The sequence below is a fragment of the Labrus mixtus genome, chromosome 13 (genome assembly GCF_963584025.1).
Source record: "Labrus mixtus chromosome 13, fLabMix1.1, whole genome shotgun sequence".
NCBI classification, from domain to species: Eukaryota; Metazoa; Chordata; class Actinopteri; order Labriformes; family Labridae; genus Labrus; species Labrus mixtus.
Window position 1 is genome coordinate 26,425,864 of NC_083624.1, and position 23,003 is coordinate 26,448,866.

The 23,003-nt window shown below is 38.5% G+C and overlaps 2 protein-coding genes across 2 annotated transcripts; both read right to left on the reverse strand.

The window, feature by feature from the left end:
• Nucleotides 1–4,686: 4,686 nt before the first annotated feature.
• Nucleotides 4,687–13,711, reverse strand: LOC132986530 (lysosomal cholesterol signaling protein-like). The gene is made up of 13 exons (XM_061052986.1): nucleotides 13,283–13,711; nucleotides 12,129–12,528; nucleotides 11,366–11,534; nucleotides 11,110–11,265; nucleotides 9,703–9,786; nucleotides 9,497–9,617; nucleotides 9,311–9,395; nucleotides 7,178–7,268; nucleotides 6,892–7,081; nucleotides 5,628–5,758; nucleotides 5,362–5,457; nucleotides 5,210–5,274; nucleotides 4,687–5,062 (listed from the first exon to the last, which is right to left on the reverse strand). The coding sequence occupies exons 1-13, from the start codon at nucleotides 13,632–13,634 to the stop codon at nucleotides 4,687–4,689; spliced, it is 2,316 nt and encodes a 771-aa protein (XP_060908969.1). The 5' UTR covers nucleotides 13,635–13,711.
• A 1,694-nt stretch (nucleotides 13,712–15,405) lies between these two features.
• Nucleotides 15,406–22,919, reverse strand: LOC132987419 (acetylcholine receptor subunit alpha-like). Its single transcript, XM_061054477.1, has 9 exons — nucleotides 22,718–22,919; nucleotides 21,510–21,652; nucleotides 21,376–21,420; nucleotides 20,467–20,576; nucleotides 19,854–20,049; nucleotides 19,071–19,308; nucleotides 16,429–16,652; nucleotides 15,947–16,186; nucleotides 15,406–15,852 (listed from the first exon to the last, which is right to left on the reverse strand). Exons 1-9 carry the CDS (start codon nucleotides 22,758–22,760, stop codon nucleotides 15,724–15,726), a joined length of 1,368 nt encoding a protein of 455 aa, XP_060910460.1. The 5' UTR covers nucleotides 22,761–22,919; the 3' UTR covers nucleotides 15,406–15,723.
• Nucleotides 22,920–23,003: the final 84 nt, after the last annotated feature.

Genomic DNA, 23,003 nt, shown 5'->3' on the forward strand with positions numbered 1-23,003 from the left:
ACTGAATATCAAATAACAAGATCTAATGGCAAATGTAAAAGAAGCTAAACATCCTTAAAGACATCTTTAATCACATGCTTTTTATCACATGACCTTTTATTGCTCCTGTTTTTTATTATCTTAATTTCAACTTTTCTCTAAAGTAGGCTATGACTCGACTGGAGAAATAATATTTATCAATATTATAAATTAATAATTATCAAAGCTTAGTTTTATCTTGTTTTTTCATTGCAGTAATCATATTCTTTGTAACAAATAAAATATGTAATCAGATGGATTTCGTATTGTTAATGATTGCCCCTCTTCAAGTATCGTGCAATAGCAACATGTAAGCTATCATTTTGATGGGTGAGACATTTCACATAACATTTCACATAACATGCTCCAAGTCGTTAATCTATAATGTAAATGGATTTTTTATACATTGTAGAAGCCATATCATTGTTTTTTTCTATTGCATACACCTGTAACCTGATTTGTTTTAATTGCTGATCTATTTCATACCCAAATGGTCGCAAACATGGAATGCAATATATAGCCCATGTATCTGTCTGCAAAAAGATTGATTCGGTTTCATAGGAAAAAGTAGAAAAAGACTTATAGAAAATAAAACCATGGGGTTTTATTTTGCCCAAGGGCAGATATACTGAAGATCAAAAGCCTCCATACCTCTCTCCTATACTGATAGACTCACACACATTTTTTTGTGCCCTTGTTTTTTTTTTGTGTGTGCTTATCTTTGCAGTTAACATGTTTCTATTAGTCATTTCAAACATGTGTCTTTTTGGTATATGTTTCTAGTTGTTTTGCTTATGGGATTTCTGCTTCAATTTGAATTTGAATTTGAATGTATTTATTGAATAAGGACAATGCAATTTAACATAGCTCCATTACATACATGAAACTTATGTGCTGCATAAAGAGTATATAGCTATTGCTAATTTCCAACTTGTGTCCCTAGTTGGGCCTTTGGGTAAACAAACAGAGTAAAAATGTACAAGTCGATCACATAAAAGCCCATAACATTGAGGATACATTAAAATACATGTACAACAATATGACAATACAAATGCCTTAAACCAGTTTAAAATTATTGATTTAAGATACAATTTAAAAGTGGGTACAGCTCTGGTTTGCTTTCAGCATTTGACCTTGTGTTGTATTCTTGTGTTGTTTCCATTGACTTAACAAGAAATTCTACCCTTTAAGTAGACTTCAACTTCTTGTATTTCTGAGCTCAGTATTTTCATAAACAGATCCCAGAGTCTAAATGGTCACACATGTGAAACAACAAAACAAAAGTGGGAAACAAGAAGGCTTGTAGGCTTTTCCTCTTTCATGTTGTGACAAACCTTTACAAGCCACTACCACTTTCTACTCTTCATCATGACTCTTGTCTCCTTGATTCCTCATGTATCTTCTGTTTCTCCCTCTCTCCCCCATAGTTTGCATGTTATCTGTGTTTATTTGTCTCTTCTATCTGTGTCTCTTCTATCTCTGTACTTTTTTTGTTGCCTCTCCCATGTCAATGTAACCTGCTTTTCTCTTTCCATGTTATTTTGTGCTACAAAAACATCAGCTTCACATTTGGTTAGAGCTGTGTGAAGGATGCGTAACCAGGGGAAACCACATGTCATAACTTATAATACTTAGGGACCATATTTGCCTTGGCATTTGAATGTCAAATAGTGTGGAGGGGTGACTGAATGACATTTGTATGGTAAAAATTGCAATGGGAAAAAGTGGTAAACCCTCTTTAATTAAAAAAAAAAAAAAAATGGAGAGGCATGTTGCTTGTGCAATGTCCCCCCCAACAGATCTCCATGTCTTTACATTGTAGGGGAAAGTGTAAGGGTCTCTTATAGAAAATATCAGCTAATAGTCTAACATTCATATCATAATTTATGTGTGATTGCATGTTATCTGTTGAAATTTCAGCTTTTACACTTTCCACCTTAAGTAATTTAAAAAAAACTTAAACATTATCAAAGTCACATACAACAGAAAGAATCTGCAAACATGACAAGCAAGACTGAAAACACATGATCTTAAGCAAATAAGAACTTTATTCCACCACCAAAAGCAAACACACAAACACAAACACACACATGCACGCACACACACACGCGCGCACACACACACACACACACACACACACACACACACACACACACACACACACACACACACACACACACACACACACACACACACACACACACACACACACACACACACAAACAGGACTTTAAATACTAGGGTGTAACAAATATGAATGTGGAAAAACAAAAACGTTAAACATTACTCTATTAGAGACAAACAGTTCATCTGAGATGTTCAACAGGTAAAACATGAACTACAGGCCTTCAGGGCATGCTCAGCCCGTGTTAGACACCCTGTGAACACTCCTAATGTGCAGTTGAGACACACCACCATGAACACACAGAACAAAATCCAACGACAACATGAAACATCCACTCTCTCCTGAAGCCTTGAAAGAAAAGACAAACAATGTGTCAGAAACACAAAACCTAAGAATCATTACACATACACAACAGATTTTTCTTTTTATATAAATCTAACATTGTTGGATGGATTACTCATCTGAAGGTTTTTGCAATGTACTAGACTGCAGAGTTCTGGGTGATTGGTAGGGAATAAGAATGCTTGGTTGCCAGATATATTTGAAATAAAATAAATAACATACATTAACAATATGCACTCTGTAAGTGAATGGTCAACATTGGGATGTTTTACAGTAATTAAATACAAAATAAAAGTCTGTCTCTTACCACTAGATGGCAATATAATGCAGAGAAAAAACGTTAGTGTGAGACAAATAGAATCAAGTCATTATTTTGTTCTCATGTTTTACTCCCCTTGTGGCCTCCAGGGGCGTCTCGTGATTGTTTGGGAGCATCTTCAACCTCCCTGCTGACTTTTTGATATTGTATAAAACTTACCATGGATAGAGAGTTGCTGCGTATTTGTGATCAATCAACATAAGACCTGTAAGGGTTATGAGATGACTACAAAAAGCAGGAAAATAACTGACAAAACAATCTTGCCACAGCGAGCCTTTAGAAAAGATTGTGCTCATATACCGTATAACCTCATGATATAAGCATCTTTATTAAAATAGTTAATAATAATTTTTGAAGTACACTGACGTGCAGCTTTCAAGGTCAAAAATAAAAAAATAACATGCCCATTTACAATACGTTCTTTAATGTGAATTATTAGATAATATTACATGACAAACAATAATGAAAACATATAGACTTAATCTTTAGTTTGTATCAAACAAGGAAAATGGTTCACAATTTGACTTGATAAACTCTGGGAGGTCAAAAGGTAGGTCTGAGAAAGTTAGGTCCATAAAGTCTGTCCCCCAGGGGAAGATCCAGACCAGATTGGGTTTATCTAAGGGCCCCGATTTATGCAGGTTTGGCATCACAGACAAACACAAATTAATGTATTTACCCTTTCTAATCATTTCTTATCTTTTCCACTTTTACTACTCAAACATTAAAGTACCACAGTGGTAGAGTTGGTCATCTCTCAAACAGGTCAGGGGTTCAATCCCCAGCCTGTAGTCCGATATGTCCTTAATCCCAAATTAAGCTGCTTCATTGGCGGCGTGTGAATGTGTTATGGATACTGATGGACACTTTGAATAGCAGCCTCTGCCATCATTGTGTGAGAGGGTAGGTGTGATCTGCAGTTAAAAAATCACTTTACCATATTCCTGTTTTTTAACTTTAAAAATAACACATCATTTAAATCTTCTAAACTGAATTCTTTAAAGACTCAAAAAGAAAAAGTGTGTCCAAAGCACCACATTTCAGGTACTAACACAAGAAAATGTGAGGTTAAAACGCAAGGAAAGCTACTAGCAGCCCATTGCAACACAGCCTAAAAAGTATATTTTAACACAAGTTCTGCCTCTGATAATGCAAATATCCAATCGTACTTTAACCATGATACCCACAAATAGCAAACTAATTACACTGCCACAAAGGAGAGCTGTTCGTGTCTCAAATACTTAATCTCCCTAATGATACAATTTGGCTCCCTAGTTGGAGTCCACCTTTAGAGTTTACACAGTACAACACAATACCCGTACTGTTCACCCTTTAGAAAATCACATTAAAAGACTAAGCAGCATTTTTAGTTGTTGTTTCAAAGACTAACTGTTACACAAGTGAACAGCTTCTGCCACCATTTCAGTGTCAACTTCAATGCAGAACATGTTGTTTGTGTCGCTCAGTAAGAGAGCATAGAGGGATAACTGCTCTCCACATTTTCCTCTCAGCAGCCATATCAGAAACTGAGATCGAGTGATGTATTATACATTACAGCAAAGGCCTGCTGTATGAAAGATTTATGAAAGATAAAAGTACTGTGAGGAGGTTATCAGTATTTAATTCTCATTTCTTACTTTTCATGAGATTCATCATATCATCACATATTTTTTTTAACAGTCAGTATTGTAATAGATATAACACCTATAACCTGTTATCAGAACACATTCAAACAAATCACACACATTTGTTTTTAATGCATGTTGATTTAAAAGTCAAAAACTATTCTTTCAAAATATAGTTTCAGAACAAAAGTGATTTTTTTTAGTTGCTGATTAAACATTCATTGTCAAACGTCTCTTGCCAGCTTTTTTAAGATATATTATCTTTTCAACCTCTTTTTCCTCTTGACGTTGATCCCCTGTGGTTTTGCTTCACTTCCACTGGGTCTTGGATCCTCCTTTGTTGTCTGTGTATCAGGTACAGTGGAGAGGTAATGGATGATCACCTTTTTCTCTTCTTGTACAAATTCTACTGTTGAACCTGCCTGTTGTGCTTTTTCCTCTTTTTTATGCTCTGGATCTTTTTTCTCTGAGCCGTCGCTGATCAGATTCTGTATGTTTAGAGGGCTTTCCTCTGACTTTCTCCCCATTGCATCCTTACAAGTCCTCGTCTTCTTGAAGGCCTTATTAGCCCATCTCCTCTTAGGGGCCATGATAGGGCCTCTGATTTTGATATCGAAGTCTCTTTTTCCAAACCTTTTAATAGTGGACACAACATGCTCGTAAGTGTTCAGTGTAATATACCCAGAGTATAAATCCAGTGTTACATACCGTTTGTTGTGTGTATAAACAACTTACAACATGCTTTACATTTTGACAAAGTTTAAATAAATGTATTATTACCTTTTGCAAAATAGAAGTATCAACAAGTGCTTGTCCAGACCGAACACAGCAAAAGAGAGAAAACCCTGGCAACAGAAAACACATCATGACACTATATGATCATTAATCATGGCAATCTTTGTTATTTATGTAATCTCTATTTTATCACCAACCTGTCCATAGTTGGCCACAGCACAGAAGAACTGCAGCTCCAAGTAGAGTCTCCCAGGGACGCGATAAAAGAGCAACCACAAGCAGCTGGAGAAGTTCTGACAAAACAATAAATAAGAAAGATTTAATGTTTGAAACATGAAAAAATAACTTTGTTGATATTGTTGACGGATGCTTTCTGCAGAACCAGTACCGCTTAAGACGAGTTTTTCTGCAGGCTTGTGATAAATATAATAATGCAGACTTTAAAAAGTGGTGGTTTACTTACAGCAAGCAAGATGACAGTCAGGAGCAGACACAAGAGCTCATGACGGGAAACTTGTCTGTCTGCAACCTGTTGGAGTCCATCCACATGAACAAGCAGGCGGTCTGTGGATGTGCACGTTTTCTCAAACTGACCTGTAGGTGGCAGCAGAGCAGGAGTTTAAAACATCTTACCTGTTCAAAGCTCCTGTAAGCTGATGATGCAACAGGCTGACATAATAATGTGTGTATAATGTATAATAATAATGCTGATACCTTTTGATGAACTGTAAATCAAACAAACCATCAGGGAAGAGATTGATTACTTCTATATTGTTATTATTAATAACTGAAACTGCTTCTGGGGGATAGGAGTTAGACAACCAGTCCATACCGTAAAACCAAATCTCTTTAGACATTTTCCATGTTAAAGGCTTTATATGTGATTTTATGATCCAGCAGATGTCGCCCTTGAGCACCAGCATGAAACCAAAACAACTCGCGCTGCATTGTTGTGTTAGCATGCTAATGCTAGCGATCTTTTTATGCTCGTATCTTCACACTGCATGTAAATTTACCTGAAATGAGCGTGATCTAGAAACACAGTTAAGCAGTGAGTACAGTATGTTATTCTTCTTTTCTCTAGTCCCTCAATTAAACAACTTTTATACACGAGGGGAGGAGTCAGCCGGCCGTCCTGGCGATGTAAACAAAGTGAAGATAGGACTCTGAAAACTCTGAAAACATCACAGACAGTGGGACTCTGGTGTTACACCCATTGTAGACAGTCATGACTCACAGAGTTATTTTCAGAGGAGATACATGATTTATATTATATTTAAGTGTGAAAAATTACATAGAAAGCCTTTAAAGCTTCTCAATGAGTGATACAGTTGACTGTCGAAAGACAGCTGGATGAGATTTTAGTTAAGAAAATAAAATGACATCCACATGTCCAGGACAAAACCGGCAAAGACATCAGAGGCACCATTTGATAATTGCAGTTTTTTAACAATATGTGAAATTAGAATTATCTGTGAGAGGATGAACATCAGATTAAAGTTGTATTTCCTATGTGACAGTTTGCTTTGGACACTTTTCGAGTGAATAAGAGTTTACTTTGGATTAGTGAAGTCTTTTTCACCAATATACCTTTGCTAAAATCAGTGACCTCCTGTCTCAAAAAATGTTAAATCCATGTATTAGCTCTGGACTGGATTATTACAATGCCATAATATCAGGCTGTTTTATAAGTCTCTTAACCCAATAAATCTCCAAAAGAGGCGTACCTCCATTAAACTCGACTGACGGGTTGACAGGGTCAAACTTCGTCTGGATTTCTTCAGTCACAGGAGCCACTACAGAGTTTTCGTCTCTGGTCTGGTCTGTGGTCTGGGTCCTGCTTCCTCTGCTGAGACACATAAGACAGCCCCCTCCCAGCAGTAAACTGAGGGCGGCTACAACAGAGGTGCAGATTATCTGTTAAAGAAAAGACACACGTGTTGACTATTAAATAATTCACTCTCTTCTTAAACATCTTCATCTTAAAACTTGAGAATGATTTCCTCCGATTACCTGTGGTTTGCCGTAAATGAACGATGAGTCAATCATGTCTGATACTTTTTCTCCAGAAAAGAGCAACACAGCTGTCACCACGGCTGGAACCCTGTCAATAAAAAGATAATGATACATCCATGTATTGATGTTTGAATAAGGTTACCCGTGTATAACTATATTGAAGTTATCTTTCAGACATTTGCTTGGTATCTCAAATAGTGGTACACCTTTCTGCACAGGTCATCAGAAGGCCAATACCATTACTCCAGCTCCACCGGCTAGCATTCTCAACTGTTTTTAAAACTAGTGTGTTCACTGTGTCTGCCTGTGACCCCAACCTTCCTATCAGGGCAGATATCTGAGGATAGGATAGTACTTTATTGATCCCCAGAGGGGAAATTTGGTCATTGCAGCAGCACATACAAGTAAGGTCAAAATACAAAATACACATTAAACAGAAAAGATTAGATAAGATAAATAAAAATAGGGGGTATATACAAGTACAAAATGAATGAATGATGAAGTAAACAGCAGGGAATTGAGACAGTATGTGCAGAGAATCTTGGAGGATGTTTTGGATGCACTGGCTCTTTCTGCCCTTCATCCTGTGGATCAGGTGTATGAGTGCGCTCACTCACAGCGGTGACATCCATAAGTTTTCAGTTTACCCTCACTGTCGTTAGTTTGCCATGTGTGTGCTATGGCCTTTCCTTTCTTTCATGCTAATGAATCCTTCTTTAGTGCGTCTCCTTCTTGACCTAACTGCCTCTACACAGAAACTCAAATTGAACTAAGTGCATGCCTTACACGTTCACGTGGAGAAAACAAAAGGCTTTAATCAAACAGATCATCTGCTTTTGAAAATGGCAAGAAAAAAAATATTGGCAGCCTTTTGAAAAACAACTGCTTTCTATAATTCTACAATTCATTTTTCCAAACACTTTTGTCCAAAGAGTAAGCAGGGATCAAGACAGGAGGAAATAAACAGATCAGACACAGGGGCTGACAGGCAGTGCACTTGGTGTGTAGTTTCTTTTTTATCACTATCTACAACAACAACAGCTGCCATTTGATATTATCATCACGAGTATTCTAAATCGATTTCATTGAATTCATCAGTTGCATTAGTTGCATGTGATGAGTCGTAAAAATGATTAGATGCAATGCAAACAGTTGCAACACTGTGGCTCCCAAAAAATATAACTTTTTTTAAATTTTATTTAATGCTGTGTTTTTTAAATGGATTTAAAAAAATGTAGGTATATTGTTGGCACCACAGTGTGAGTATTTTTGTATTGCATCTAGGTGTTGATGTAAAAGCTGGGTCTTGAGCTTTTCTTAAAGATGGAAAGGGAATCTGCAGATCGAAAGGGGATGTGGAAATTTATTCCACCACCGCGGGACTAAAGGGGAGAACAGTTTAGCTAGTGACTCAGGGCCTTGTAAAGGTGGAACCAGGCGCCTTTCAGTGGCAGAGCGTAGTGGGCTGTAGTGTACTGTACACTTGGATGTTAGTGAGTTCAGATAGGCATGAACCCTGTGGCTTGTAAGCGGGCCACAGGGTTTTTGAATTTGTTGCAGGCTGCAGCTGGGAGCCAGAGGAGAGAGATGGACAGTGGAGTGATGTGTGGTTTTGAGTGGGATAAAGAGCAGTTGTTGCGCTGCTGTGCTCTGAATCATCTGTGTGCATGCAGGGAGACCTGCCGCCAGTGAGGAGTTGCAGTAGTCAGTGTGTGATATAACATGAGCCAGTACGAGGAGCTTTGTATTGAGCTCTGACAGGAAGGGTCTGATCTTCCTCTGATTTGTACACTGCACAAATCACTGTGACCGAGCAATTGAGGCCATGTGAACCTAAAAGTTTAGCTGATCGCCAATCATCACACAGGCAAGACTTTGTGGCTCTAAGTTTGTTTGGTCCAAGCTGGACATTGATCTTCAGCTGCACAGAGGTACTGGCTGGGATGTCAAGGAGATAGGTTGAGTTGAGCCGAAGGTGGCGTTCTTTCATCCATTTAGAGATGTCGGCAAGGTGTGACAAAATCTAAAATCCTTTTGAAGGATCTGATGATGCTGAATCCTGGTTTTGAATCAACTACTAGAGATGATCTTAGCTAGCTTGAAATCATTTCTATTTTTTAAGTGACTCACCCCCAGCCTGCAAGGACTAACACGCCTGGTGAAACTTTCAGATCCCCATACTTCTTAACGAGCACAAGAGAGAGGGCTATTATAGCTGAAAAGTCAAAATGAGCAACCACACTTTAGAATGCAAAGCTCTCAAATAAAAAACAAATTAATTCACTTGAATGTATTTTTACACACATCACAACATACCTGGCCACACATAGGTGCTGTAGAGTGAGGTACAGAGTAATGTGAAGGTCAGGACCTGCCCGACAAAGTCTGTCCCTTCAACCACGTAGCTCCACAGGATCATCCCAATGCAAGTTATAATCTAGAGGCAACATTATGATGGACATTTAATGAAGACAAGTTGCAGCAATACTGTCAATTTAGAGAGTCTGTGCCAGTTTGCTTACCTGTGCCACGAAAAGGTTGACTGTCAATATATGAGGTAGTCTTTTAATTTTCTTACTCAAAAAAATAACAGTAAATGTCCACACCTGTCAGAAAAACAAATACAAAATCAATTAAAAAATGTCCAATATTTAAAAAAACAAACATTTATTAATAACAATTGAAGCAAGCAATACCACAGACTAATGACTTATGAAACATGTGTCACCTTTCACTCAAGTTTGCTTGCTTTCATAGCATCAAGTCTCACCTTGCTACATCAGTTGAGAAATCTTTGTATTTTCAGATGAAGGGTTATTAAAGGGATACTACTTTACCCTTTGAAACATGAATCTGTATTGACATTGGGTCATATATGTAGTAGAAATGTGAAATACATTTTGAAGTTGGTGCCTTCTTGGCCAAGAAAAAGGCAGAAAGTGTCTTTTTGGCTCATGTTGATGAAAGACACCAAATCCCAGAATGCACAGCACCGCAGGTCACTCCCACTAAGGTCAGAAATACTTTATTAATCCCAGAGGGAAATTCGATCGTTACAGTTTTTCCAAAATATACTGTATAGCAGTAGAAATATAGTAATAAAAACATTTCCAGACATATTTACTTCAACACATAAGACCATTTCCTCAACTAATTCTGAGATTTCTTCCAGAAGGAATTAGCATCTTGGAAATTCCTGGCAGAAAACAGACTCTATGTCTGTGTCCATAGACAAACAGTGAGAGCACCGACACTACCAGTCCGCCCCAGCTTGAGCCGGCCCCGGCTCCTCGTCCTCACCGCCACCGACAGGCAGGCATCATGTCTCGGCTGCTGAGCTGGCAGCGGCCGCAGCAGCCAAAACACAAGACCGGCCTGTCGGCAGCAGCCGTCTCGCCGCTATATTTATATTTATTCGCCATTATCAGCTTTCTCCATAGAGCCTGTTAGCATAGCTTCCAAGCAATATGGCGGACGTTAAGTTTCGATCCTGGGAGTGAGTTCCCACCCACTGATCTGTGATTGGTCTGTAGCGTCAGTGGTCAAAAATATGAGGAACTAGCGTTGTAGTTTCACCCCGCTAACCGCAACAGCTGATGCAGAAATCGTCATTTTGCGTCACTGGAAGCTCCTTTTCAGACTCAGAAATACAAAGATTTCCCATCTCAGGAGAAAATGAGGGCGGGATGCACAACCATTCAAAAATACTACCAGGTTTCTAATGATACAAAGATTAATGCAAATGAGTGAAGTATCCCTTTAATTATGTAAAAAATTTTACTAAAAGCACTGAGTTGTTGCAGACTTCACTCTGACCTCAATTTTACGTACAGAGAACAGAAGTAGAACAAAAACATTTATTAAAGATAAATCTACAAAAATCGTATTTATAGTGCCGCATGTCACAAGGACATGAAGTCGCATCTCACCAGTAAAAACAAGCTCAGTATGCTCATGTAAAAGGTGACACTCTGAAGTGAAACCATCACACGCTGTGCATCCATTCGACGGATCGACAGCAACCAGGCAGACACGTACATTATTGGAGCTGAGAGAAAAGTGCAGATCACCATCCCAGAGGTGACCTGAAAGACAGCAGAGTGATATGATACCATGGAGGGAGTTCAAGGGGGGACAATGGTACTGTATGGATCAAGAGCAGAAAGAGGCTAATAAAGAACTCACAACTTCAACCTCTACATTGTAATAGACAGCATAGATAGCCACACTTGGTGCGGAGGGTAACACTCCATAAATAAAGGCATAATTGGAGAGGCTTGAGTGGTTCAATGCACTGGTGTTGCCTCGGTCCAACAGATCCACCATGTTCTTGCAGATCAGGGGCATTAGCAACCTGAAAGTCACATCAAAAGATCTTTATTTGGTGGGTGAGGGTAAAATTAGTAACAAGTGCATTACTAATATGCGTGGGCGGTTCTAGGCAGGGGCCAAAAGGGGCCAGTGCCCCCCTGTGGCCACCCCTCTAAAAGGAAGAGTCCCCCTAATAACACATACACAGTATTTGACTTAACAACCAGACTCACAATCTAGATATAAATACTGTTACTGAAACATATAAATCATGGTATTTTATGATGTGTGCTATTATTTGGCATAACATATATACATTTTTAAAAGCAATCATCTTTTCACCTGGGTTTAATGTTCCCCTCTGACAAAACAACTGGCCCCAGTTTGGCCCCCTCAGTAAAAGTGGTCTAGAACCGTCACTGCTAATATGCTTTGCATTAATACACACCACCCTTAAGTTTCAAGGGGTTGTGGTCTGAAAAGGGCCAAAATCAGCCTAACCAACAAAACAACATGTAGATCGCATTTGACAAAGTATTATCTAGCTGAGTTTCATGCAGGAGTGGTTAGCTAATAACACTGAGAAATCTCTTCTAGAAAAATAATATTCATGTGCAGTAAAAGGTATATTACTCACAGTTTGGCTGTAAGGAGTAGTATCAGTGTCACAAATGTGGAACAGGTGAGTTTCCTTAACTGACCCACCATGGACAGACCGAGGTAGAAGAGAGCTGCTCCCCCAAAAGAGTCAGCCAAGCAATCCACAAATTCAGTCATGAATGCAGGAATGTTGTGTTGAAGGATAAGGTGGGCGATGAGGCCGATGATAACCATGAATACTATGGGGTTCTTCAGAACCTGTAATAATACATGTCCCACAATCAAAAATTTGCTCTGCTGGTGGTTGTCCTGATTCCTCCATTTCTGGATCTCACAGAAGACGAAGCCAATGGGATTTAGAATAATCAGGGACACAGGTGCAACCAGGTAGATGTACTGAAGGTATTGTGGGTTGGTTCTCTTGTACAAGGCCTCAACTGTGGACAAAGATGAAAAGATGGCTCAGTGACCTCCAAAGCCTATTTAGCAACTGACTTGTTGCAGCACGAATGCACCTATAGCAGGGATGGGCAACTTCGGTCACATCAGCAAGGGCCACATTCATGTAATTCTCACTGCCAGGGGGCCAAATTGTAGTATACAAAAACAATTACAGTCAATTATGTCTCAAATTTAATTAAACATATACCAGTGATCAAATATGATTATGGACATATTTCTGGTTTTCATGATTTCATGGCAGATTTTGTCATGTTTTTCTTCATGTTTCAAATTAATTGATATGTAAAAATTGACCTGATGGCCACTTTGAGGGTTGATGGGGGCCGCATGTGGCCTCCGGGCCACCAGTTGCCCACCCCTGACCTAACTCAAAAACGTTATCATCTGAGATGTGCTGTATAAAAAGTAGAAAAGATACCATGCTGAAATGCTGCTCACATAAAAACCCATTTAATTTTATTTTGCTTTACCCACTTTCATGTGTAGAACAATTGCACCCAATCCTGGGTCTTAGTGTAACTCAGGGGGATTATGAGCTAATAGCTTGTAACAACCTGTAACAGAATAATGCTTGGTAACAATAGTTTTATCCCCTTAAATATTGACAATTAGAACACCCTGTATTTTAACATCAGGTAATGAGCATAATAGGATCAGAGCAGAGTTTTTTGTTTCTGCAAATCCTCTTGTGTAAAAACAAAATAATAGGCTAATAGGTATTATACTCACTTATAGGATATCCCAGAGAAAAATCATTGCTTTGAGTGGCAAATATTGAGTAAATCCCAGCTTTGTTGAAGCGATTGTCAGGACTTGCAACTACCAACGTGAGGACACACACAAGGAGAAACACACACACTTTGGCGATGAGGATGCTCCATAGGAATGGCCAGATGACGTTACCGAAGTCTAACAGGACCATGTTCTTGAACAGCAGTGCTGGGAGGGCGAACTTGGACACAAAATTTCCTAATCCTTTGGCCTGGGTGGATGTGATGATGTTTGCCCTCCCTGCGATGTATCCACATAATATTATCCCAAAGCACTCCAAGAGAGCCGGACAAAGCTTGTCAGAGGACATGGTGCCTGAAGAAGGTCCTCCTGTTCGTATAAATTGGAGGTTGATGTTAGCAGGCTGCTGTCATGCCTGCTGTGCTGTCATGCCGTGGGATAAAATCACAGGAGTGAGCCCTTTGAAAAACAGTCAGCTGAAAAGATTCACCTGCAGCGTACACTTCTTCACTTATCAAAGTAATAAGAATTAAATCTTTAAGATATGAAATAACTTGTTTCCTCTATAGCCAAAATATAACTTGGTTGCAGTTCAGTTTTGTAAATGTTACTTACCCCTGAATGTTATATGCCCTCTCTTGTACCATGTAGCCAGTTAAGCTTCAGCAGTCTGCAAAGAGTGGCTCAAAACCTTTCAGTTCGGGTCAGCACTCTCTGCTTTATCCAGGTCATCTCGAGAGAAAGTTCAATAATAAAAAGAATTTTCCAATTTATTCTGCAGGGGAAAAACCCAAGTGAGACAGCGTCAGTAGTCCTGAGTGGACAGCTACTGGCAGGGCCGCCCAGAGGGGCTCTCGTGGGCGTAGTGGGCAGGAAAATGCATTAATATGAATTAATCAGATTAAGGAGCAGCTTAGCCTATTCACTGGATCTTTTAGGGGACCGGTCATTTCTCTTGGTGGGTCTGGTTTTCAGAAACACTGAAGGAAAAGGTTGTTGTCATGGGAACCATCAACATATTTCCACCTCTGGTAAACCATAAATATGAGATAAAAAAACAATAAAATAATGAGGTAAAAGCCATGTTCTTGAATTTAGTTATCAGTGTTTCCTGTTTTATTTTGTAGTTTTTTCCCTCATGTATCATGTTTCTTCCTGCCTCTGTGTGTTTCCTTCCAGTTTTGATGGTCCTGATTATCTTCACCTGTGTCACTAGTCTCACCTGTACAGAAGAGGATTAAGGCCACTGAAAAAAAACACATTTTGGTTCTGAAAAATCTTTTTTTTTCAGTGGCCTAATCCTCTTCCATACACCTGTGTCTGATTACCCCAGTATCTCCTTCCCTTCTGTGTCACTACTAGGCTAGGCTCTACATACCTGTAGTATGTTTCCTCGTGGCTCCTTGTCATTTCTCCTTTTGAACTTTTGATTTTGTATTTTTTTTTATTGTAAAGAGAGCATTTTTATTTTTTTTTTAACTTTGGTTTTATGAAATACTTTGTTATTTGCAATTGGGTCCAGTCATTTCTATTTGGCCTATTCATACATGACAAGTATGACCTTCATCTCATATTTTGACAATCTTTTAATATCTATGACAATTTATCTCACAATTCAAAACTGATATTTAATATTATGAGGTTATAATATATAATAATATTATATTATGATTATGAATTTCTATGTCATAATTTTGTCTTTTTTTATTTAGATTTTTCCTTGAATCTTTGACTTATTATTTTGTAAATAATTTTTTTTTTCTATGACTCTCTGACTTCAGAATCAGTTGTATTGGCCAATTTTGAGTCTTGTCACTTTCTTTAACATCAGATTTGGTTCATTAAAAAAGCTGAGAGCTATTAGTGCAAAGGCACAATATTTGCATTGCTATTTGAATGCCCAAATAGAGGGTTAAAAGAAAAATATACCTCAAAGTATTCTACAGTGGTAAACGCTCACAAGAAAAAGATGTGAGGCCATATGTGAATGCTACAGAAAGTGCTTCAACAGACATCAAATGTCACTTTTTGTATTCAAGAAATATTTAAATTTGTGCAACTTTTCAGTTTTCAAATTCACAGACATCAGAAATCAAAGAAAAGCCTACTGATAAGAACTGTACTTCTAAATCAGTCACATTGAAGAATATAATTTATTTGTTTGTTCCCCATAAACAAAAACATCAACATTTCATTTCAATTGGCTAAATATATTATTTAAAAAAATTCTGTTAGAAAATATGAATAAGATATTGTACATTATCTTGTACGAACACAAATAGAAGCATTCTTCAAATGCCAAAAAGGTAAGAAACCAAGACTCCCACATGCTAAATATGTATTCTTTAAAGGCAACATCCAGGAGCTTCACAAAACTTTATATATTTCAAAAGCGTTAGTCTGAGAAGTTCAACAGGTAAAACCTGATGCACCAGGCTTTAAAGCATGCTCAGCTCAATGAGACGGCCGGCGAACACTCCTAATGTCCCGATTAGACACACCGCCATGAACACACACAGCAGGATATGATCCAACACCATGGCCACAAACTTCCATTCTTCAGCAGCCTGGAAAGAGAAGATGGACAATGTGTCATATACTCAAAATCAACACTCGTTAAATGTACTCATAAGAGACCATTTATTATGAGATAAAAATTACATTGTTGGATTCCTCGTCTGATTTCATGGTTTCAGCGATGTACTTGATTCCTTCAATGGCACTGCGGACATCAGGGTTCTGGGTGATGGGTGACTGGTACGGAACAGGAGTGGTTTGGTTTCCAGAGATGTCTGAGATGTCAAAGTCAGCACCATAGATACTCTTGATCTGCTGCTTCTCTTTTCCTGGACGTTTCATCGTTGAGAAGAACATGAGGTTTGGAATGGTTTCAATAAAAACCTGTCATGAAAGGATAAAGATATGCACTATGTTAATGAATGTACCACATTTGGAGGATTTGATTTAATAAACTAAAACGTGTTCTTTCTGCTACCACTAGATGGTATCATAAGACAGAGAAAAAAACAGTAAGCTGTTCTCCAAAGCATGTCAAGCCCAGAAGGACTAAATGATTTCTAGTTATTCAGCTCTGCCATCAAAAGAAAAGAAGTCAGTTTGGTTTAATCCTCTTTTCCACTCACCTTGCGGACCCAGTCAGGCATGGTGTGAGTGCTTGGTGAGCGGTGGTGGGTGTTGATGACAATGACCGTGATGATGATCGAGGCAATGACGAAGACCATAGTAAAGAGCATATATTTCCCAATGAGGGGTACGGCGCTGGAGGTTGAGGGGATCAGCTCGACGATGACCAGCAGGAACACAGTGAGAGACAATAAGACGGAGATGCTGAGGGTCATCTTCTCACCTTGGAGACACAAAACAAAAAACATGCTTAGTGCTCCTGCTAACTTTTCAAAATGTGTTCAAAACTCTCCACGAGGCACAGAACATTGAGAGAGATATTTGTGATCAGTGAACATTTTAAGTGTTCTGTTTTGTTTTAATTAATGTTTCGTGAAAGAGGGGCAGATATTATAAGATTAGTCTTCTTTTTGCTCCTTTTCATTCAAAATTTGAGATTTTATGTTTGTTTGTTTTTCTTAACTTTATTGTTTCTTTGAATAAAATAAAATTTACAAATAAAAAAATAAAATAACAAATAAAAAACAACATTTACACTTGTATTTCAAAGCCTGAAGAGGAAGGGTCATGAGAGTACTTGAAGGAAATGGGGAAGCTTCCATTTATTATCCAACTAGGGGAAAAAGAGTCTGTTAAACCAGACTGATCATTTTTACCATATTAACTAATGTATTATCAGGTAACAGTTTCCAGAACACTTCAGTCTGAGCTTCTTTTGGGGTGTTGTTATAACCAACAACCGCACACGTATACAGATTCTGACACAATTTCAAAAGTGAAATGCAAGACATGTTGTTTTTGTTGCACAGTAAGAGAGCAGTTATCCCAGAGAGAGCGTCTTTTGGGCACCAGCTCTTTTCCTGTCAGCCGCCATATCAGAATCTAGGATCAAGTGATGTATTATACATTAAAGCAAAGGCCTGCTTTCAGACATGACAGCACAGAGGGACCCTGGGTAATGAGGCAGACCCACACACTGGGAACACGGCCAGATGTGCACACTTCCTGCAGCAAGCGATGGAGGGAAGCCTCAGACTGAAAATAAAATAAAGGAACAAGGCTTTTTCCAACACTTATCACACATCTGTGTTTTCATTATACACTACTATATTCTTAGTTTATTTATTTATTTATTTTTTATTTTACAGGGACATTGCATATTAATAAACATTTCGGTAAATATGCCAGAGTTAGCCAAACGGCTAATTTTCATCTGTTGTCCCTGACCAGATTTTATAAAAGGCTCCCTAAAAAAACCAAATTCAAACATTGCTAAAAGCTACAAAAATAGAAATATTATGACAGTTATTAAGCAGACAGGTGAGCATACATAGGAGAAAATACATAAACCATGCAGGATACACATAAAGCAGCATTTGGTTAATATAAAAACATTTATATCATGCAGGACAGACATGGAGCAGCATTGAGCAGACAATTCATACATGAGCCTTATAAGTTATTGTTATTCTTAGAGTATGTCATGGTAACTACTCTACAGGATAGATTCAATTGAATGTTACTGAATTAAGCTTTTCTGCTTTCTTGCTGAGAGTTAGAAGAGAGGATGAATGTCTGTGCTGAAGATACTGCATGGAAACAGTTTGCAAAGATTAGCACAAAGAGTGGATGAAGATGGGAACGGACAGCCTTACTCAATCCAAAAACAACAAAATGCACCTCACTCCAGTGTTTGTGCTTAGCTAAACTGACTGGTAACTTTCAGTTTCACCTTCAGCAAACAGAGATGTGAATGCTGTTGATCATTTGGTCTATCGCTAAAGAAAATCAACTTCATTTCCCCAAATGTAAAAACTATTTACCATATTCACACAGATGCCTTTTTCTTCTATGTAACATTTAGGCTTGGAAGCACACAGTATCTGCAGTACACAGGTTTCCAAAACGTAAAAACATTGAGAATCTTGCAAAATGTTAACACTTCACCTAGTCTGATTCTAAAGGACAATAGATATCAAATGTGTAGGGATATTAACAATATTTCAAAATAAAACCACACATTATTCACAACAGCGAATGTTAGCATTGATCAATAGCTCAAGTTACGACTTGGTATTTGTCTGGCTTCACAAGCACAGTGTAACATCAGGAAAATGGACACTTTGATAATATGTTGAATTGTTTCCATGAAGCTGTCGAGCAGTGTGTTCAGTCATAAATTGTCTTCATACAAAACTTATAAACAAACACAATGCCTTCTTAATATTGTATAAACGGACAATCTTAAACTGGAAAAAAAACATGAGAAAAGTATTGTTATAGTACTGATCTGTGCTGTATACTGCTGTATATATAATAGCAGTTAAATTACAAAGCAGTGTATGCCCTTTAACTAATCATCATTTTCAACTGAATTATGGTCAACACATAACGATGCTACACACGTCAATGTAATCAACAATGAGATAAAGCTATGAAATCTAATATAAACTATAAAGTTTACTTGTAGAGATATATCAGTCTTGTGTGATGCATGTTTAAAATAAGTGGCATGTTTTATTGCATTTTGGCTGTTTATATCAGAATAAAAGGACTTAACTTTAAACTGATGGATGTTTCATGTCTTGTAGCATGCTTTTGACTAATACCTCATATTATATCAAGTTATAATATAAGTTACCTGAGTCTGTAGGGAGATAGAAGACCAGTCCAGTGAGAAAGGAGAAAAGCATGCAGGGGATGATGACATTTACGATGAAGTACAATGGGAGCCTCAGCATGAGGAAGTGGTAGGTGATGTCCAGGTAAGGGGTATCAGGGCAGCAGGCGTAGTAAACCCAATGCTTCCAGCCACGGAAATCCTTCATCACCCACTCTCCACTTTCCATGAAGTTACTCAGATCAGGACGGTCACTGTCCTGGTGAGGAAAACACAGGCTGATAAACGGATGACATCAACTAATAAACCTCAGCATTTCTGTTTTTTTTTTTAACCCTCAGACAAACAGTAGCTGTCTGTTTTTCCTGTTTCTTGACTTTATGCTAATATAAGGTTAGCTAACCCGGAGCGTACCTATGTTCCCACATTTCCTTTCTCATAAATTTGTATCAGATTTTATCCCCCTTTTTCCCAATTTGGTAGCCAATTACACCCAACCTATTATCCAGTAGCAATGGACTACAGATGGAATGTAGCTTTTAGCTAAATCTGGTGCGCCCAAACATTTAATGTAAGTGCACATTGTCCTTTTAAATAAACTAACTAAGTAGCCCAGAGGCCTCGCATTAACTAGCTTCAGGTCAGATCAGTCGAGTGAAGCGCAGCAACTGGACGCAAACCAGCCTGTTATTTAAGTGACAGACAAAAGAGTGGTATCAACTTTTGATCTATATATCTTCAAGAAAACTAATCTAAATAGAAGTTGACAAAATGTAGGACTATGAATGGTCTGAATGTAATTACAGGATTAACAACGACCAGATTTCCATCGTAGGTCCAGGTCCCCAGTTTCATACTGCAGTTCTGGAGGTCAAAGGGGAAATGCAGCACAATAATTTCACAGTAGCTCTTGAAGATGGCAGGCGGGTTCCACGTGATCATCCCTGTGTACTCCAGCAACACTTTGGTCTCATGAACGATGGCAAAGTCACCATCAGCGCTGCAGGGACAGACAAACACAGGCGACATCAGCGTGGGACACAATAAGTTAAATATTAACGCAGAGAGACATCAGTGCCTGAGGATGGGCACAGCACAGCCAACCAACGCTAAGCTTGGCACAAGTTGTTGTGGAAGCGAGTGAGGCTGGTTGTCAGGGAAAAACAGCAGTGTGTCAGCATATGGTAAGAGAAGGGGGGTAGGACCTGCAATACAGAGTCCAGATTTAGCCCAATGAAATCTGAGCTTTCACACGTTGCATACTAGAGGATAGGAAAATGTGATTTAAAACATTGCTAACAGGTGTGTTTATTGTCTCTAGAAGTCAGGTGTTTTAGGTCACATGAAAGCTTACTGTCAGAGAAAGGTTTCAGAGAAAAAAGTCAGGACAAGGATTAAATATAGCCTGATAACATACTTGTTGTAGAGAACCAGATCAGGGCGCCAAATGTCAGTGGAGGGAACTCTGATCTTTTTGATGCCGCCGTAATCCTCTGGATTCCAAATCAAGTTCACATCTTTCCATTTCTGCAAACAAACAGACAAGGACAACCATGGAAACATGATGACATCTTTGATATATTTTCAAAGTGAAGATGAGTTTTGGACAAACAAATATTTGTTCAAAGATTAAGGGAGCTTAAAATATGCCTCTTTGAAACCCAAGTCTTTATGCAGGGAAATAAAACAGATTAAATCAAACAATACATTTCTTTGGTGATACTGAAACTGAACAAAATAATCACAATGCAAGACCAAGATCTTTGTCTCTCTTATGAATCTGTATTTCTGCAGCAATAACTTGTTAGTGTGTTATGGTAGTGCATGTTGAGGTTTACTGCATGATCCACATGTCAAAAGATAAAAATGAAACTCTTTAGATTACAATATTGTTCAGTTAGCATCTTCAAAAACAACTATTCATTTATTTGAATTCAATTTTCTTGGCATCTGAACTTTTTTTTAGAAAGGTGTTTGGAGGCGCCGAAAGGCTTAGTGGTCAGTGCGCGCGCCCCATGTACGGAGGCTGTAGTCCTCCAAGGGGGCCGCCAGGGTTTGAATCCGACCTGTGGCTCCTTTTCCCACATGCCATCACCCACTCTCACCCTGATTTCTGACTCTATCAACTGTCCTGTCTCTACAATATAGGCACAAAAAGCCCCAAAAATCTTGAAAAAACAAAAGAAACATGTCAGGTATTTACTGCTATGCAGAATAAGTCTGATAAGTTCTCACTAATCCTTTTTACTACTATTAGTGATGTGGCCCTCTGCATCATGATGTTGAGACTTTATTTGAGATAAAGATGAGCGTATATGTTTCCAACCTGTTTCAGTCGCACATTGCTGCTGACGATTTGGTTGACCTCGTCCTGTGAGTACAGAAAAATGTGTTTAGACAGCTGATGACAGCGAATCTTAATCCAGACGGGGTGACATCGTATGTGACATGAGACCTCACCACACTGATGAGCTGAATGAGCTGAAGGCCCACAGTTACAACCACAGGGTCCTTGAAGTGAGTGACAGGACGGACGACCTTATTGTAGCCCGTGAAGAGGGTTTTGACGAGTTGTGCTTCATCTTTCGAGGCCCAGGCAGTGCCTAAAATAAAAAAAACACACCATGCAGGACATGGGCTCATAGTTGTTTACAGATGAGATACTAAACTATCGTATTTCTCCTCTCGTCAGGGTACCCCCTGAGTGTGCAGGAAAATGATTATGCTGTGCCAAAGTAATGTGTTGCTCTAAGCCAATCTGATACTTGAGTTGAGTTAATTTAATATGAGTTGAAAATAGATGTGACAAATGGAATAAGATGTATATGTTCATGTACATGGTGTTGAATAGATGTATGTGTAAGTAGTCTTAAAATGACCCACTTTTCTATGACATGTACATTTTCAAGCTTAAAAAAACTGCTGTGCAGTGGAATTGAATTATTCAGACACATTTTTCCTTTTCACCTCTGTTTGTGTACATATTTTCAGTGTGTAGATGTACTTTTTATAATCGCCAGGTTAAATGGAAGAAATCACATTCATGCACATGTTCTCAAAACCTGCGGCCCCTCAGTGTAAATGTTACAGATATATATGTTTGTGTATTCTCACAATATTGATCTCAAGATCTAAATTTAGATACTTGATTCAAACATGACAGCCCTCCCGTGAACTTGTTAACAGAGTACTCTTTCCTCTACATATCTATTACCGGCCCCCAGCAGGATCCCCTTTCAGTTTTTCGGCTGACCTTGAAACGAAGGTCATTTTACAGCAACATGTTGTTTGAATTGTTGAATGATTCTCAAGACAATCAGATAAGAAAATAAGGAGTCACCTTAATCTAATAATGCAGGTGATTTCATGTGGTGACAGACAGGAAGGGGTTAAGAAGAAATCTGGAAGTAGCGCACATGCCCCTGTCAATCAAGAAGCCGATAATAAAACGTTTTTATGTTAGAAATGAATCTTGAATTGACCTCAGAACAGTTTCACTCTACATGTATTATAAAAAGACAGTAACGTATTTTAACTCTTTTACATTAAATGTTTCTTTAAGTCACTGCATGTGCTTTTAACAACAAAGTAATCAATGTTGAGTTATACACACAGATATTTCTTAAGGTACCAAACTCACATTTTAATAGTTTTAAACAAGTTCTTACCTGCTAGAATGACCAGAGGAAAAATGAAAATGAAAGTATTCATTCTTGTAGGATCCCAGTTCCCCTCGTTGCCTGTCGCCCACTGGAGAATTGAAAAGGTTTGACCAACCTAAAACATTCTTTCAGCACCCACAAATGGTTCACCATGCAACTCCAGCTCTGCAGCCACAGTCTTGTTGTTATTGTCTGACAGCGGGTGTGAGTGACTGGCTGTTAATGCTTGTCATTTGAGAGGGCCACATTCTTTGTCATCTGTTAGAAGATCAACATGCCAGTGTAATCCACT

Excerpts from the sequence above, each read along its gene's own strand:
- LOC132987419 (XM_061054477.1), bottom strand. The coding sequence starts at position 22,760 with ATGAATACTTTCATTTTCATTTTTCCTCTGGTCATTCTAGCAG. Across the intron at positions 16,187-16,428 it reads TGCCTGACTGGGTCCGCAAG|GTTTTTATTGAAACCATTCC; the intron begins GTGAGTGGAAAA and ends CTTTCATGACAG. Across the intron at positions 15,853-15,946 it reads CAGACGAGGAATCCAACAAT|GCTGCTGAAGAATGGAAGTT; the intron begins GTAATTTTTATC and ends TTCTCTTTCCAG.
- LOC132986530 (XM_061052986.1), bottom strand. The coding sequence starts at position 13,634 with ATGTCCTCTGACAAGCTTTGTCCGGCTCTCTTGGAGTGCTTTGGGATA. Across the intron at positions 9,787-11,109 it reads TACTGAGCTTGTTTTTACTG|GTGTGGACATTTACTGTTAT; the intron begins GTGAGATGCGAC and ends TTTTTCTGACAG. Across the intron at positions 7,269-9,310 it reads TTAGTCCTTGCAGGCTGGGG|GGTTCCAGCCGTGGTGACAG; the intron begins GTGAGTCACTTA and ends TTTTATTGACAG.